Here is a 15,042-nt window from a genome sequence, read left to right as displayed (position 1 = left end):
TGGGGGGCCCCTTGGGAAGAAAGGCCTGGGGGCCACCTCGAGGGTTGAACCACATAAAGGTGCCCCCGTTTTGCTGGAAGGGGAATCCCTGAAACTGGCTCATGTCCTTGGTGCCCTCCCCCTTCCCTGCCCTGTGGGAACCGGTTTGAGCCCCTGGGCAGAGGAGGCCTGGAGGTGGTGGTGGGGGCGCTGGCTGCCCTCACTGACGTCTGCTTCGGGGCCCCTTTGGGGGCGGGTGACCTCCTGGCCCCGCTAGGGTGCATCTTGGGGACAGACGATGGCAAACACCCCAGAGGGGAGGAGAAACCAGCGGCGGGACAGGACGGGGCGGGGCGGACCGGGGCTCTCCCGTCGGGGGCGGGACCGGCATCCGACCTGAGGGGCAAAAGCAGACGCCCGCCCCCGGGAGCACCCTGAGCGGCAAAAGCAGGCGCCCGCAGGCACCATGAGCGGCCGCGTCGGGGACCTGAGCCCCCAGCAGCAGGAGGCCCTGGCCCGGGTGAGGTTCTTGGGGGGCCCAGGCTGGAGCCCCCATTGTACGGAGGGGAAAGGGGAGCCTGGAGAGCGCCCCTGTCCAGCCGTGGGCACCTGTGCCCGGTGGCTCGGGCCGCTGTGGACAGGACGCGGGACAGGAGCCCTTCTCTGGGCGACACTGGGGCTCGATCCAGCTCCCCACTCCTGCCGCTCCGGGCCCGCAGAGCCCCCTGGCCCCTGTTCCCTGCTGGGGGTGGGGAGTGGGAAGGGGTGGGAAGGGGAGGGAAGGGGAGGGGAGGGGCCCCCTCCCCCCTCTGCCATCCTGCTTCTGGGCAGTTTAGGGTAAACAGACTCCCAGATGTCCCGCCCAGATTGCAACATGTGTTTGGTTTCTCTGAGCGGCGTTCTGACTCACCAGGGCCTACACCGTCTCGAGATTGCCAATGTTTTCATTAAAGGGGAATGGAGGAGTTGGGGTGCTCTCAAGAGAGCCTGTGGGGTAGGCCACACCGGGGAGTGTCCTGGCCGTGGGGAAGGGGGCGCAGGTCCAAGTGCCACAGCAGGAATGGGGTTTGCAGGTGACCAGGGGCTGGAAGCTGTGCCCCAGGGTGGGGGGAGGGGGAAGAGGAGAGGGGGAGGGGGAGGGCCCAGCCCTGGCTGGCACTTGGGCAGTGAAGGGCAGCCTCGGGCTTGTGGGAAAGGATTTCTGTTGTGGCTCCTCCCCTCCGGGGGGGCCTGAGTGAATTCCTACTGGAGGAGAGATGGGTCCCAGGTGAATGATGGGGGCCCTGGGGGAATCCCCAGGCGAAAGAGGAGGTTCCAGGAGCAGAGGGTCCCAGGTGAAGGCAGGGTCCTCACGTGAAAGACAGCGGGTCCCCCGGTGAACCCTCCCCCTCCCCCATTGGCAATGGCCTCAGAGAAGCCAGGCACTAGGCCCCCAGGAGGGACTGGACACCCGGCCTTTGGGGGTGAATTCCAGTGGCGATGCTTTAAACAACGTAAAGAGAGTTTATTCTTAGTTTTATCGTTATTTAAAATTAGGGAAAAAGAGCCCAGCTGGCGGGGCTCAGGGGTTGAGCGTCGACCTGTGAACCAGGAGGTCACGGTTCGATTCCCAGTCAGGGCACATGCCTGGGTTACGGACTCCATCCCCAGTAGGGGGCGTGCAGGGGGCAGCCGATCCATGGTTCTCTCTCACCATCGATGAGTCTATCTCTCTCTCTCTCCCTCTCCTTTCCTCTCTGAAATCGATGAAAACGTATTTCCAATCATAGATGCCGTATCAGGGGCGACGTTCCTAAAATGCTCTGGTTGGCCTGCATCACATTCACCAGGGATCGTTGCAGAAAGAGGGAAGGCAGGGCCCCGCCTCAGACTTACAGAGTGAGGGTCTTGGGGGACAGAGATCCCCAAGTTTGAGAAGGACACAGGTCTTCCTGCCCCGTGGGGCAGGAGGGGTGGGTGTGCTCCCTTCCCAGGTGGCGACATGATACAGGTAGCCGCTGCGGACTGCGCAGGCCCCGGGCAGGGTCCCTGGGCAGGGCTGACTGGCTGACTGAGGGTGGGCAGGGTCGGGGATGGGGACGGGGCTGGGGGCCCCGGGGATCATGGCAGCCCCTCTGACAATCATATCCCCCCCTCTCAGTTCCAGGACAACCTCCAGGACCTGCTGCCCACCATGCCCAAGGCTGATGACCACTTCCTTCTGCGCTGGCTGCGAGGTGAGGGCCTCAGGAGAGGGTGTGGGAGACTCTGGGGGACAGAGCGGTAAAGAACACGGGCTCTGAGCCCAGCTCCATGGTTGAGCATCGGCCTATGAACCAGGAGGTGAGGGTGTGATTCCCGGTCAGGGCACATGCCCGGGTTACGGGCTCAATCCCCAGTAGGGGATGTGCAGGAGGCAGCCGATCCATGGTTCTCTCTCATCCTCTCATCATTGATGTTTCTCTCTCCCTCTCCCTCTCCCTTCTTCTCTGAAATCAATAAAAATATACACTGAGTGGCCAGATTATTATGATCTCTGAACACATAATAATCTGGCCACTCAGTATATATATACATATATTAGAAGCCCAGTGCATGAATTCGTGCATGGGTGGGGTCCGGCCAGCCTGGCCAGGGGGAGGGGACATGGGCGGTTGGCCGGCCTGCCTGCAGGTCGAACTCCTGGTCGAGGGGACAATTTGCATATTAGCCTTTTATTCTATAGGATATACACTGAGTGGCCAGATTATTATGCGTTCAGAGATCATCATCATCTGGCCACTCAGTGTATTTAAAAAAGGAAAAAAGAACCCGGGCCCTGGAACGAGCCCACTTTAGGCGAGAATCTGAGCGCCCCTTCCGACTGGCATGGCACACAAAACCCCACGGAGCCTCCGTTTCTTCATCTGCAAATTTGGGGTGAGGCCGCCTCCCATGGGCGGTTGTGAGTGTTAAATGAGAGGGTGTAGAGCAGGGGTCCTCAAACTTTTTAAACAGGGGGCCAGTTCACTGTCCCTCAGACCGCTGGAGGGCCGGACTATAGTTTTAAAAAAAAACTATGAACAAATTCCTATGCACACTGCACATATCTTATTTCGAAGTAAAAAAACAAAACGGCAAAAACACCCGCATGTGGCCCGCGGGCCATAGTTTGAGGACGCCTGGTGTAGAGCCTGGCACCGGATGGGCACGGGGTCAAGGTGAGGTCACAGTTAGCACCTCCCTCGGAAGTTCTCGGGATGACAGGCCTGGTCAGGCCTTGAGTCAGACGTCGCTGAACATGGTCTCGGGGCACCTGCGTGTGGGCCTGTCTCCAGGTCCCCGAAGACGAGGCTGTGTGTCCCCGTAGAGAACCTGGCACCAAGCAGACGCCCCGCACACACGCCAGGACGTGGATGTAATGAAAGGTGGGGGAGTTTCTTCCAGGAATGGCTGAGCCAGTGCAAAATGATTAGAATAACAGAAGCCACGCCAGGGCTTAGGGAAACAGTGATTTCGACTCAGCACACCCCGGGGGACAGATTTTGAACTTGATCATCAAGACAGAGCTGGTGGCCTTGATGGGTTTTCTCTGGAGGTGGGTCCTGGCCAGGGCAGAGGAGGCCTCGTGGTATCTCGGGCCCCTTCCATTGGAAAACCTCTGACCCTGTGTCTCCCCGAAGGCCCATCACAGGGCGAATTCCTCACGAACCAGCGGTCTCAGAGCAACAGGCATCAGGTTTTCAGTTGAGGCGCATTTATTCAAAATCAGTAACCACAACACTACCTGCCAGGCAGTGAGAACTAACTGTGAGCCAGGTCATGTGGCAAGCACTTGGTCTCATGTCACCCCTTGAATAACTTCTGAAAAAGATATTATTCCCACCCTGGTCGGTGGCTAGGTGGTCAGAGCGCCGGCCTGCGCATCAGAGGTTGTGGGTTCGATTCCTGGTCAAGGGCATGTATCTAGGTTGCAGATTTGATTGCTGGCCCTGATCAGGGTGCGTGTGATAGGCAACCAATCAATGCATCTCTCTCACATCTAGGTTTCACTCTCTTTCTCTCTCTCTCTCCCCCCCCTTCCCTTCCTGCCTTCCATTCTCTAAAAAAGCAATGGGAAAAATATCCTCGGGTGAGGATTAACAACAACAAAGATATTATTCCCATTTAACTGATTAGAAAAACTAAGGCTCAGAGAAGTGAAGCGATTTGCTTAAGGTTGCACAGCAAATAAAAGGACAAAACTAGCCCTAACCGGTTTGGCTCAGTGGATAGTGCGTCGGCCTGGGGCAGTGACGGGCAACCTTTTGAGCTTGGTGTGTCAAATGTCGCCAAAAAACGGAGCATAACTCGGGTAGTGTGTCACTTTGAGGAAAAAACATTATTTCGCAAATGTTTCATCCTCAGGAGCAGCAAATGTTTCATCCTCGGCACGCGGCCTCCTCAGCGGCCGCGTGTCATCAGAAATGGCTACGCGTGTCAGTGCTGACACGCGTGTCATAGGTTCGCCATCACTGGCCTGGGGACTCAAGGGTCCCAGGTTCGATTCCCGTCAAGGGCACGTACCTTGGTTGCGGGCACATCCCCAGTAGGGGGCGTGCAGGAGGCAGCTGATGGATGTTTCTAACTCTCTGTCCCTCTCTCTTCCTCTCTGTAAAAAATCAATTTTATATATATATATTTTATTTTATTTTATTTTTTTTAAAAAAGGACAAAACTAGACTTCTAGCCCAAATCATCCTGACTCCAAAACCCAAGCTCTTCACCAGGGATCGAACCCACAGCCCTGGCATATCGGAACGATGCTCTAACCAACTGAGCTACTGGTTCAGGGTGAGACCAGCCTTTAGAATGAAGAGTTTAAAAAGTCCTGCAAACTGAAATCAAGCCTTTCTCCAAAGCCTTCTAGAGAATTAAAGATCCTCCCATGTTCACAGACTTTCCAGACCCCCCCGTGTACCCTTGGGGTGTCAGGAACAGACAGGGGGCCCCCCACAATGTCCTCATGAGTTTTCAGAGAAAAGCTTGTTCTACATCCGGCCCCAAGCGCCCTCTGACCTCGACTCTTCCCGCAGCTCAGAACTTTGACCTGAAGAAAGCCGAGGACATGCTCCGGAAGGTAAGGCCCTGCTCCCCGCGCTTGCCGCCTCCCGCACGCGGCACCCCAGGGATCGGCCACAAAGGGTGGGGACCCTCGCCCTGTCCTGTTGTCACGTTTCTTCTCCCCCCTCCTCGGATCCCTTTTGGCATCGGACCCAGGCCCCCCAGGGTCCCGCTCCTGGTGTCCCCGCCCCCCGTTCGGTGTCGGCAAAGCCCGGGGACACGGTGGCGGGGCCTCGGTGGCTTCGAGCAGAGGGACCTTCGGGGCACGCAGCCTCCAGGTCCCTCCCTGTCTCCACAGCACATCGAGTTCCGGAAGCAACACGACCTGGACCACATCCTCACGTGGCAGCCCTCAGAGGTGAGCCCCACCCCACCCCCAGGCCATGGGGTCACTCCACCTCACTCTCCCCCTCTCCACCCCCCCCCCCCGCGTCCCGCCCATGTCCAGCTACCTGATGGAACAGGGACATGGCCGGCGGGGCGGGGCGGGGGCTGATTTGAGCAAGGACCTTACCCCAGGTCCGTGGTCGGCAAACTGCGGCTCGCGAGCCACACGCGGCTCTTTGGCCCCTTTGAGTGTGGCTCTTCCACAGAATACCACGGCCTGGGCGAGTCTGTTTTGAAGAAGTGGCGTTAGAAGAAGTTCAAGTTTAAAAAATTTGGCTCTCCAAAGAAATGTCAGTCGCTGTACTGTTGATCGTTGGCTCTGTTGACTCATGAGTTTGCCGACCACTGCCCCAGGTGATCCAGCGGTATGACTCGGGCGGTCTGTGTGGCTACGACTACGAAGGCTGCCCCGTGTGGTTCGACATCATCGGGAACCTGGACCCCAAGGGTCTCCTCCTGTCCGCCTCCAAGCAGGAGCTGATCCGGAAACGCATCAAGGTCTGTGAGCGGCTTTTGCAGGAGTGTGAGCTGCAGAGTCAGAAGGTGAGGGGCCAGGGCCGGGGGTTGGGGAGTGCTGAGCGGGGAAGGGGTTGGGGAAGGGGGTCATGTTAGGCCCACTCTTGTCTAAAAGGTGGCACCAGGCCCAGCCGGTGTGGCTCAGTGGTTGAGGGTCGACCTATGAACTCAAGGCCACACAGCCCGCCCACAGCATAGCGCTGGCTTGGACACGGCGGTGGGACTGCAGACACTGGTCAACGCAGTCTATGCTGTTGTCTCTAAAGGTGCCCAGTGACTAAGGAGCGATGATTTTTGATCCCACGGCGAACTCACTGCAGGGCTTACATGCAGCTTAAATCTTCCGAGCCTAGGCAGGAGCATCTGCTTGGAAGACACTGCGGGCAGCCAGGGGTGGGGGTGGCAGGAAGGTAGGAGCCGGGCCCAGGTCTCTGCGGCCTGCATCTCCTGTCCGACCTACACTGAGTGGCCAGATGATGATGATCTCTGGACGCATAATAATCTGGCCACTCAGTGTATATCCTATATAATAAAAGGCTAATATGCAAATTGTCCCCTTGACCAGGAGTTCGACCAGCGGGCAGGCCGGCCAACCGCCCATGTCCCCTCCCCCTGGCCAGGCTGGCCGGACCCCACCGTGCACGAATTTATGCACCGTGCCTCATATATATATATATATATAGATATATAGATATATACTATATATCTATATCTATATCTATATCTATATCTATATCTATATCTATATCTATACTGAGTGGCCAGATTATTATGCATTCAGAGATCACCATCATCTGGCCACTTAGTGTATATACCTGCTCCGTTCCATGCAGCTGGGCAGGAAGATCGAGACGGTGCTGATGGTGTTTGACATGGAGGGGCTGAGCCTGAAACACCTGTGGAAGCCAGCTGTGGAGGTCTACCAGCAGGTAAGGTAAGCAGCTGGCTCGAGGCCCATAGGGAGCCACTGCCCACACCCGCTTCAGTCCATGGAGGAGGGGACCCCCCCCCCCCAGGGGTCCCACAGAGCAGTTAGTGACGCCGACCTGAGGCACCTCCTGCAAGGAGAAAGGGGGGAGGAGTAGCACAGCGGACAGAGTGGATGCTCATGGGAAGGCGGCGGGGGGTGGGGGGTGGGCCAGGGACGAGGGGGTGGGGACTCTTGTCTCCGCAGCCTCGGAGGCCACCAATCCCGGCAGGAATGTTTGGAGTGTGGCCTCAACCAGACTCTTCTTGACTTCACAGTTTTTCGCCATCATGGAAGCGAATTATCCTGAGACACTGAAGAATTTAATTATTGTTCGAGGTGAGGATTAATGGGGCAGCGGGGAAGGAGTGGGGGATGGGGGGCGGGCTGTGGGTAAGCCACCACGTTCAGGGCTTCTCAAACCATCCTTTGTGAAGAATGCGTGGTTTTGGTTGTTGTTGTTGGTTTGTTGGTGTTTTGGTGTGTGGGTGTTTCAGCTCAGTGCCTCCCAGTCTGATATTTTGGGGATATACAAAAGCCTGTGCAGCAATGTCAAATAAGTTGTAAGTGTCTAAATGTTTGCTGTTATTTCCTTTACTTATCCGGGTGTGCGCCGGTAACAGATGGTCTGTGGACCACACGGCTTGGTGGACACACTTTGGGCGGGAATGGTCCCTGTCTGTGACAACCGTATGGGGGGGGGGGCGGGGACGGTCACCGTATGGGCTCTGGGTCAGATGATTTGGCTTCCAATCTAGCTAGCTCTGTGACTTTGAGCAAGCCTGTTGAACCTCATGTTGCCTCGGTTTTCCCATTCTGTAAAATGGGGATGCAATGGCACCTTCCCCACGAGACAGCTGTGAGGTTAAATGAGACAGTCTGTGGAGAAGGCGTAGAACAGAGCCTGACCCACAGAAAGGTCCTAGTAAGTGTGGGGGATGCAGGTGGGACACGAGGCCTAAGGCAGATGCCCCACCTACTTGCACCCAAGGGGATCCCAAGGCAACCTGGGAACACCTTGGGTGTGCAAAAGAAGAGGCGACCCCTGGGGAATCCACACTCCTGCAGCGGAACAGGGGAGCCAGCCATGGACGGAGAGCCAGGCCCTGTGCCAAGGGTTGTGCATGCACTCGTAAGCGGAACCTCCGTTTTATGTAATTACAGTTAGTAGCACTAACACTCAGAGAGGGTGAGTAACTAGCTGAAGGTCACACAGCACGAAGAGTCAGAATCCAGAACTGTCTAATTCCCGTCCGGCCCACGCCCTCGCGTGGGACTTTACATCGATCCCCAAGTCCTCTCTGGGTCAGTTTCCCAAGGGAGTTTCCTGTGTCTCAGCCCCCAAGCTGTTCCCTGTGGCCTTCAACTTGGTCAAGTCGTTCATGAGTGAGGAGACTCGACGGAAGATAGTGATTCTGGGAGGTGAGTGACGTGGCCCCCATCTCCCCATCTGCCCAGGAAGCAGAGGTCTGTGCTCAAGTCCCCATTTCTCTCTGGCTCATCCTCTTTACCCAGGCATTGACCTTGGCCTGACTCCATTGGCATTGACCTTGGCCTGGCTCCATTGGCCTTTGCACACTCAGACAAGGCGTTGGGCCTGGACGCCGGCCTGGGTGGCCATGTCACGCTCTCGGGTGCTCCCTTGAGTAGGCACCCCGGGGAGCAAGCCAAGGGCACATCAGGGTCCCTCCCAGGGCCTGGCCCCCTCTGCCTTCTGTCAAGCCCCCCTCTTGCTCCCTCAGGCAACTGGAAACAAGAGCTGCCAAAGTTCATCAGCCCCGACCAGCTCCCTGTGGAGTTTGGGGGGACCGCGACCGACCCCGATGGCAACCCCAAGTGCCTGACCAAGGTATGGGGGTGCCCAGAGGATGGGGGGGAGGGATGGTAAGGGTGGCGATCCCACTCACCCACCCTCACCCTCAGATCAACTACGGAGGCGAAGTGCCCAAGAGCTACTACCAGCACAACCAGGTGAGGGTGCAGTACGAGCACACGGCGACCGTGGGCCGCGGCTCCTCCCTGCAGGTGGAGCTGGAGATTCTGTTCCCGGGCTGTGTGCTCAGGTAGGGACGGTGGCCACGCACACCTGGGCACCGCCGGGAGGAACCTGGAGCCCTGACATCCACCAGGTGGCCATCAGCGGGGCCCTGTCCCCTGCAGGTGGCAGTTTGAATCAGACGGGGCGGACATCGGCTTCGGGATTTTCCTGAAGACCAGGAAGGGGGAGCGGCAGCGGGTAGGGGAGATGGCGGAGGTGCTGCCCAGCGAGCGCTACAACGCCCACCTGGTGCCCGAGGACGGGAGCCTCACCTGCCTGCAGGCCGGCGTCTGTAAGAGCCGTGGGGTCACCGGGGTCGTATTCTTCCTCCTGGCGAAGGGCTGGGCTGACACGTGTGGCCAGTCTGGCTTCTCTCTTTGCCTTTTACTTATTTATTTATTTTATTGATTTCAGGGAGGAAAGGAGAGGGAGAGAGAGATGGAAACATCAATGATGAGAGAATCATTGATCAGCCGCCTCTTGCACACTCCCCACGGGGGACTGAGCCCGCAACCCGGGCCTGTGACCTGACGGGGAATTGAACCGTGACCTCCTGGTTCATAGGTTGCTGCTCAACCACTGAACCACGCCAGCCGGGCTGTTCTTCTTTTTTTTTTTTTTTATAATATTTATTTTAAAGGTAAAGTTGAATGTCATGTTTTCATGTCTTAGTTTTTTTTTTTTTTTTTAAGTATTTTTATTGATTTCAGAGAGGAAGGGAGAGTGCGAGAGAGATAGAAACATCGATGATGAGAGAGAATCATTGATTGGCTGCCCCCCACATGCCCCCTACTGGGGATCAAGCCTACAACCCAGGCACGTGCCCTTGGCCGGAATCGAACCTGGGACCCTTCAGTCCGCAGGCCGACGCTTTATCCACTGAGCCAAACCAGCCAGGGCTGTTCTTAATTCTTTAAGGAGCACAAGCATCATCCAAAGAGATGGATGGCTGTGAGCAAGGGGCGGGGGGCTGGGCAGTGGCTGACCCTCCAGCCCCATCCATAGTCCTGGGTGGCCAGTTCCCCAGGGCAGTGGTCAGCAAACTGCGGCTCGCGAGCCACATGCGGCTCTTTGGCCCCTTGAGTGTGGCTCTTCCACAAAAATACCACGGCCTGGGCGAGTCTATTTTGAAGAAGTGGCGTTAGAAGAAGTTTAAGTTTAAACAATTTGGCTCTCCAAAGAAATGTCAATCGCTGTACTGTTGATATTTGGCTCTGTGGATGAATGAGTTTGCCGACCACTGCCCCAGGGCAGCGGGCCTGCACCCTAACCCTAACCCTAACCCTAACCCTGACCCTGACCCTGACCCTGACCCTAACCCTAACCCTAACCCTAACCCTGACCCTGATGACGTACTTCTCCGTCCTTGCAGACGTCCTGCGCTTCGACAACACCTACAGCCTGGTGCACGCCAAGAAGGTCAGCTACACGGTGGAGGTGCTGCTCCCCGACAGGGCCTCCCAGGAGAAAATCCAGGGTCTCGAGGCGACAAAACCATCCCCGGCTCAATGAAGACCCTGCCGCCTCTGCGCCTGGGTTCTCCATCCCCCTCAGCACCCCACGCCCTGTCCCCTGCCCCCCCCAGGCAGGGCGGTGCTGGAGGTGACCCAGAGGGAACTCACCTCACCTCGCCCTCCCCGCTCCTCCTGGCACAGCTGGCACCGTGGCCAAGCAGCAAGGGGACGCCCAGTGCGTAGACCACCCTGAGGATTCCGACGGGCGTCTTATCTCCTGTCTGCAAAGGACGGGGATGAGAACCCGAGGATGAACCAGCAGCCACTGAGGAAGGATCCTGACCACTCCCACCTGCCCCGGGATCACGCACACCCGGCGCCCGGGCTTGGCGGCCGGAGCCCCCCCGCCTGGCAGGGAGCACAGCTTCAGGCCCGAAGAGCAGGGAGGCCGCGTCCTCTGCAGGAAGGGGCTCGGCGGGGACGGGCAGGGCCAGCTGGAGGCTTGAGAGTCTGCACAGGAGCTCTGACGCTCTGAGAAGCAGACCAGTTAGATGACACCAAATGCCAGCGCCCGTGCGTGAGGCGCGCCCCGTCTGCCAGGGCGTGTGAGTGGTTTGGTAAGAGAGGAGACGGCTGTGCCAGCATCGGGGAGATGGCCCGGGGCTGGCTGCCAGGCGGAAGCCACAGGACAGCGTGTCCCAGGGCTGCTCCCACCCCTCAGAGCGGGCTTTCCCACCACCTGGCGGCCCTACGGGGTCACCCTCCGTACAGCCTCCCAGATGCAGCCACATCTGGAGAACGCCGGGCCCCTCGGCACCCCAGAGCCATTCCCACTGCCCTTGGCAGGCTAGGGAGGGCCCCCTGACCGGGGTTGGAAGGACCCTTTGCCAGGTTTTGCTGGGCCTGCCTGTTGCTATGACAGAGGCTCACTAGAGGTGACCTCCACCTTCACAATCCCCCGCCTAAAAGCAAGGAAGGGGTTTAGCCCGGCCGCGGTGGCTCAGCGGTTGAGCATTGACCTAGAAACCAGGAGGTCACGGTTCGATTCCCAGTCAGGGCACAGGCCTGGGTTGGGGGCTCGATCCCCAGTGTGGGGCATGCAGGAGGCAGCCCATCCATGATTCTCTCTCATCCTGGATGTTTCTCTCTCTCTCTCTCTCTCTCTCTCTCTCTCTCTCTCTCTCTCTCTCTCCCTTCCTCTCTGAAATCAATAAAAATATATTTTTTCAAAAAAGGAAGTAGCTCTGAGAGGCACTGGCTGGCCCAAGTTTGTTTCCTTGTTCATCCGTTTATTCACCAACGTTTATCGAGCGTCTGTCCAGCGCCAGGCACTGCAGGCCCCTGGGGGCACCAGGCTCCTGGGCTGGCCGGACCCCACTGGCAGGGAAGGTGCCTGTGTTCAAAGGGGCAGAAGTGACTGATGACCCGTCACTGAGTGAGCATGTCACCACAGGTGTGCAGGGGGGGAGAGGGGGATGTGCTTTGCCCATGGGAGGGACCCCGGAAGGGAGAGATGAAGCATGTGTGTGTGTGTGGGGGGTGGGGGGCCTCTCGGACAGGCATGGGGTAGGGGAGGCTGTGGGGTCTGAGGCTGGAGGAAAGCCAGGCAGGCTCTCGGGTGGCACTGGTCACAGCGGACCGATGTGTGTTATTTGGGAGCGACTGGGGACCCTTCGTCGTTCGTGAAACCCTGTCACGACGCAGGTTATGCAACAGAGTCTGTTGTTATTCAGGAAAGAATGGCAAGATCTTGGCCAGAGGCCACAGGTCAAAACTCTTACTCAAGAGGAGGTGTTTGGAAATACTTGGCCTCACCTGTCAAGAAAACAGACAAGCCCTGGCCGGTGTGGCTCAGTGGATAGAGTGTCAGCCTGCAGACGGAAGGGTCCCAGGTTCAATTCCGGTCAAGGGCACATGCTCGGGGTTGCAGGCTTGATCCCCAGTGGGGGACATGCAGGAGGCAGCCGATCAATGATTCTCTCTTATCATTGGTGTTTCTCTCTCTCCCTCTCTCTTCCTCTTTGAGATCAATATATATATATATATATATATATACACACACACACACATACATACACTAGAGGCCTGGTGCACGGATTCGTGCACCGGTGGGGTCCCTCGGCCTGGCCTGCGGGGATGGGGCCGAATCCTGCTCTCTGACCTCCCCCGAGGGGTCCCAGATTGTGAGAGGGCGTTTATGGGGTGACATGCCCTGGAATCAGGCTCCCTTCTCTCTGGTTCCAGGTGTGTCACCCAAAAACCACAGCTGCCAAGTCACCGAAGCTCGGCAGCCCCTGTGTTGAGCGTCTGCCCCTGGGTGGTCAGTGCGTGTCATAGCTTCTGGTCGAGAGGTTGGCCTGTCACTGAGGCTTTTATATAGAGAGAGATCAATAAATAAACAAAGGAAGCGAAAAAGGTAAAGATGGAACATAGACTGTCCCCCCAGGCGCTACACAGAGCATCACTGGGACTCTGGTGAGGTGCCCCCCCGAATTCCCTTCCCCTCCCCGCTTTTTAGGCCACCCCCTGCCTCCCCTTACTGTGGTCTGAGCCCTCATTCCCCCCTCCCCTGCACACACTTGCCTCTTCCCAGCCATGCTCAGACCGTTGGCTAGGCTCGAGCACCCCCTGGGCCCCGTCTGTGCTCACCCGACTGGTTCTGGTGTGACCCAGCTGGGGGAAGGCCGGCAGGAAGGTCCGAGCGGCAGCCCTCTCCCATTTCCCAGTGACCGGCCAGAAGGAGCGGTTCCGGGTGCGGCCTGGGCAGCCCTGTCTACCTCCTGCAGGTGTCGGCTCATGTCCTGGTTGTCGCCATGGCCCCCGAGAGCCTGGCAAACTAGGAGCTAAACACAATCTGGGGACTTACTTGAGAAGATGTCTTCCATGGGTGGGGGTGGGGGTGGGGGGTGTTCTCCTCTGCCAGGGTCTTTGCTTCGGGGGAGGGAGACTAATCCTGCGGCCTCCAGACACCCTGCAGCGTGGGGGCCCCACCACGATGATTTAGAGCAGCGGTCCGCAAACTCATGAGTCCACAGAGCCAACTATCAACAGGACAACGATTGACATGTCTTTGGAGAGCCAAATTTTTTAAACTTAAACTTCTTCTAACGCCACTTCTTCAAAATAGACTCGTGGTATTTTGTGGGAGAGCCACACTCAAGGGGCCAAAGAGCCGCATGTGGCTCTCGAGCCGCGGTTTGCCGACCATGGATTTAGACCAAGCATGTCAAATGCGTGGCCCGCGGGCCACAGGCCTTGTTTATGGGGCCCGTGTCAGCCTTTGAGTTTGACATGCTTGCTGTAGACCAGGGGTCCTCAAACTGTTTAAACAGGGGGCCAGTTCACTGTCCCTCAGACCGCTGGAGGGCCGGACTATAGTTTAAAAAAAACTATGAACAAATTCCTGTGCACACTGCACATATCTTATTTTGAAGTAAAAAAACAAAACGGCAAGAACACCCGCATGTGGCCCGCGGGCCGTAGTTTGAGGACGCCTGCGTTAGACCCTTTATTGAGCGCTAGGTTTCAGGCACAAGGGTGAGTCCTCCCAGGGAAGGCAGGGCTTGGCTATGGGTCCAGAGTCAGATGGTCCACGAAGTGGAAGGTCCGAGAGAGGGAGAAACTTTCTGAGCCCTCCCGCCCCCCCCCCCCCCCGCCCCATCCGCCCCGGCTTGGCTCAGTGGTTGAGAGCATCAACCTATGAACCTGGAAAAGCACTTTGTAGGTGTGTCTCTGAGAGGACCCCCAAACCCTTCCCCTGGATCTCCCTGCCCAGCCTCTGAGGTCCCCAGAAGTAGCTGGGGCACCTCCCGTGAGAGGGATTAGGGCGAGAAAGGAGACGGGTGAGAAACGGCAGGATTAGGGCTGGGAGAGGGTGGCGGGAACCCAATCTCTGCTGCCGCCGCCCGCAGGAAGTGGGTGTGGGGCCGCCGTGCAGGAAGAGGCTGGAATGTGAAGTGGGGAGGGCCGGCGTGTGGAGGGTTATCTAACCGCCCCTGAGTGTGTGCGGCAGGCACCCCACGCAGAGGGAGCTGCCACCGCGGGCCCGTCCTCCTCTGGACCCACCTCTACCAGGGCCCAGAGCAAGGGCGGTGTCCAGCACTACCCCACACCCGCCAGCCTAAAGGGCCCGAGAGAGCCCAGAGGTGGGGGAGGGAGGACCCAGGATGCCCGAGGGGTGGGGGACCTGGGCGAGCCCAGCTCCTGGGGCCGAGGCCAGCCCAGAGGTGCTGTCAGCCCACGTGGAACCCTCAAGGCCTGGAAGATGTGGCCACGTGGACGTGCTGTGGTCTCAAGCTGAGGCCTTCCTTCATTTTATTTTATTTTAAATATTTTTTTTATTGATCTCAGAGAGGAAGGGAGAGGGAGAGAGCGATAGAAACATCCATGATGAGAGAGAATCATGGATCGGCTGTTTCCTGCAAGCCCCCCACTGGGGATCGAGCCCACAACCCAGGCCTGTGCCCTGACCTGGAATTGAACCTGGGACCCTTCAGTCCACAGGCGGACGCTCTATCCACTGAGCCACACCAGCCAGGGCTCAAGCTGATGCGCTCCTGAGGGGCAGTCGTTGACCATGTGGCCTCTGCTTCTGGCGGCTGAAGGAGAATGATCCCTGAGACGTGTACAACCCTGGACAG

General features: G+C 57.9%; 1 protein-coding gene across 1 annotated transcript; it reads left to right on the top strand.

The window, feature by feature from the left end:
* The first annotated feature begins 359 nt into the window (after positions 1 to 359).
* On the top strand, positions 360 to 11,594 carry LOC307094236 (SEC14-like protein 4). The gene is made up of 12 exons (XM_079762917.1): positions 360 to 499; positions 2,120 to 2,195; positions 5,013 to 5,056; positions 5,339 to 5,398; positions 5,782 to 5,970; positions 6,777 to 6,872; positions 7,189 to 7,249; positions 8,249 to 8,332; positions 8,653 to 8,759; positions 8,834 to 8,973; positions 9,071 to 9,240; positions 10,321 to 11,594. Exons 1-12 carry the CDS (start codon positions 446 to 448, stop codon positions 10,458 to 10,460), a joined length of 1,221 nt encoding a protein of 406 aa, XP_079619043.1. The 5' UTR covers positions 360 to 445; the 3' UTR covers positions 10,461 to 11,594.
* The last annotated feature ends 3,448 nt before the right edge of the window (positions 11,595 to 15,042 follow it).

The sequence above is a fragment of the Cnephaeus nilssonii genome, assembly GCF_951640355.1.
Source record: "Cnephaeus nilssonii genome assembly, chromosome: 22".
NCBI classification, from domain to species: domain Eukaryota; kingdom Metazoa; phylum Chordata; class Mammalia; order Chiroptera; family Vespertilionidae; genus Cnephaeus; species Cnephaeus nilssonii.
Note: the sequence above shows the minus strand (reverse complement) of the source record. Positions and strands in the feature narration are given on the sequence as shown.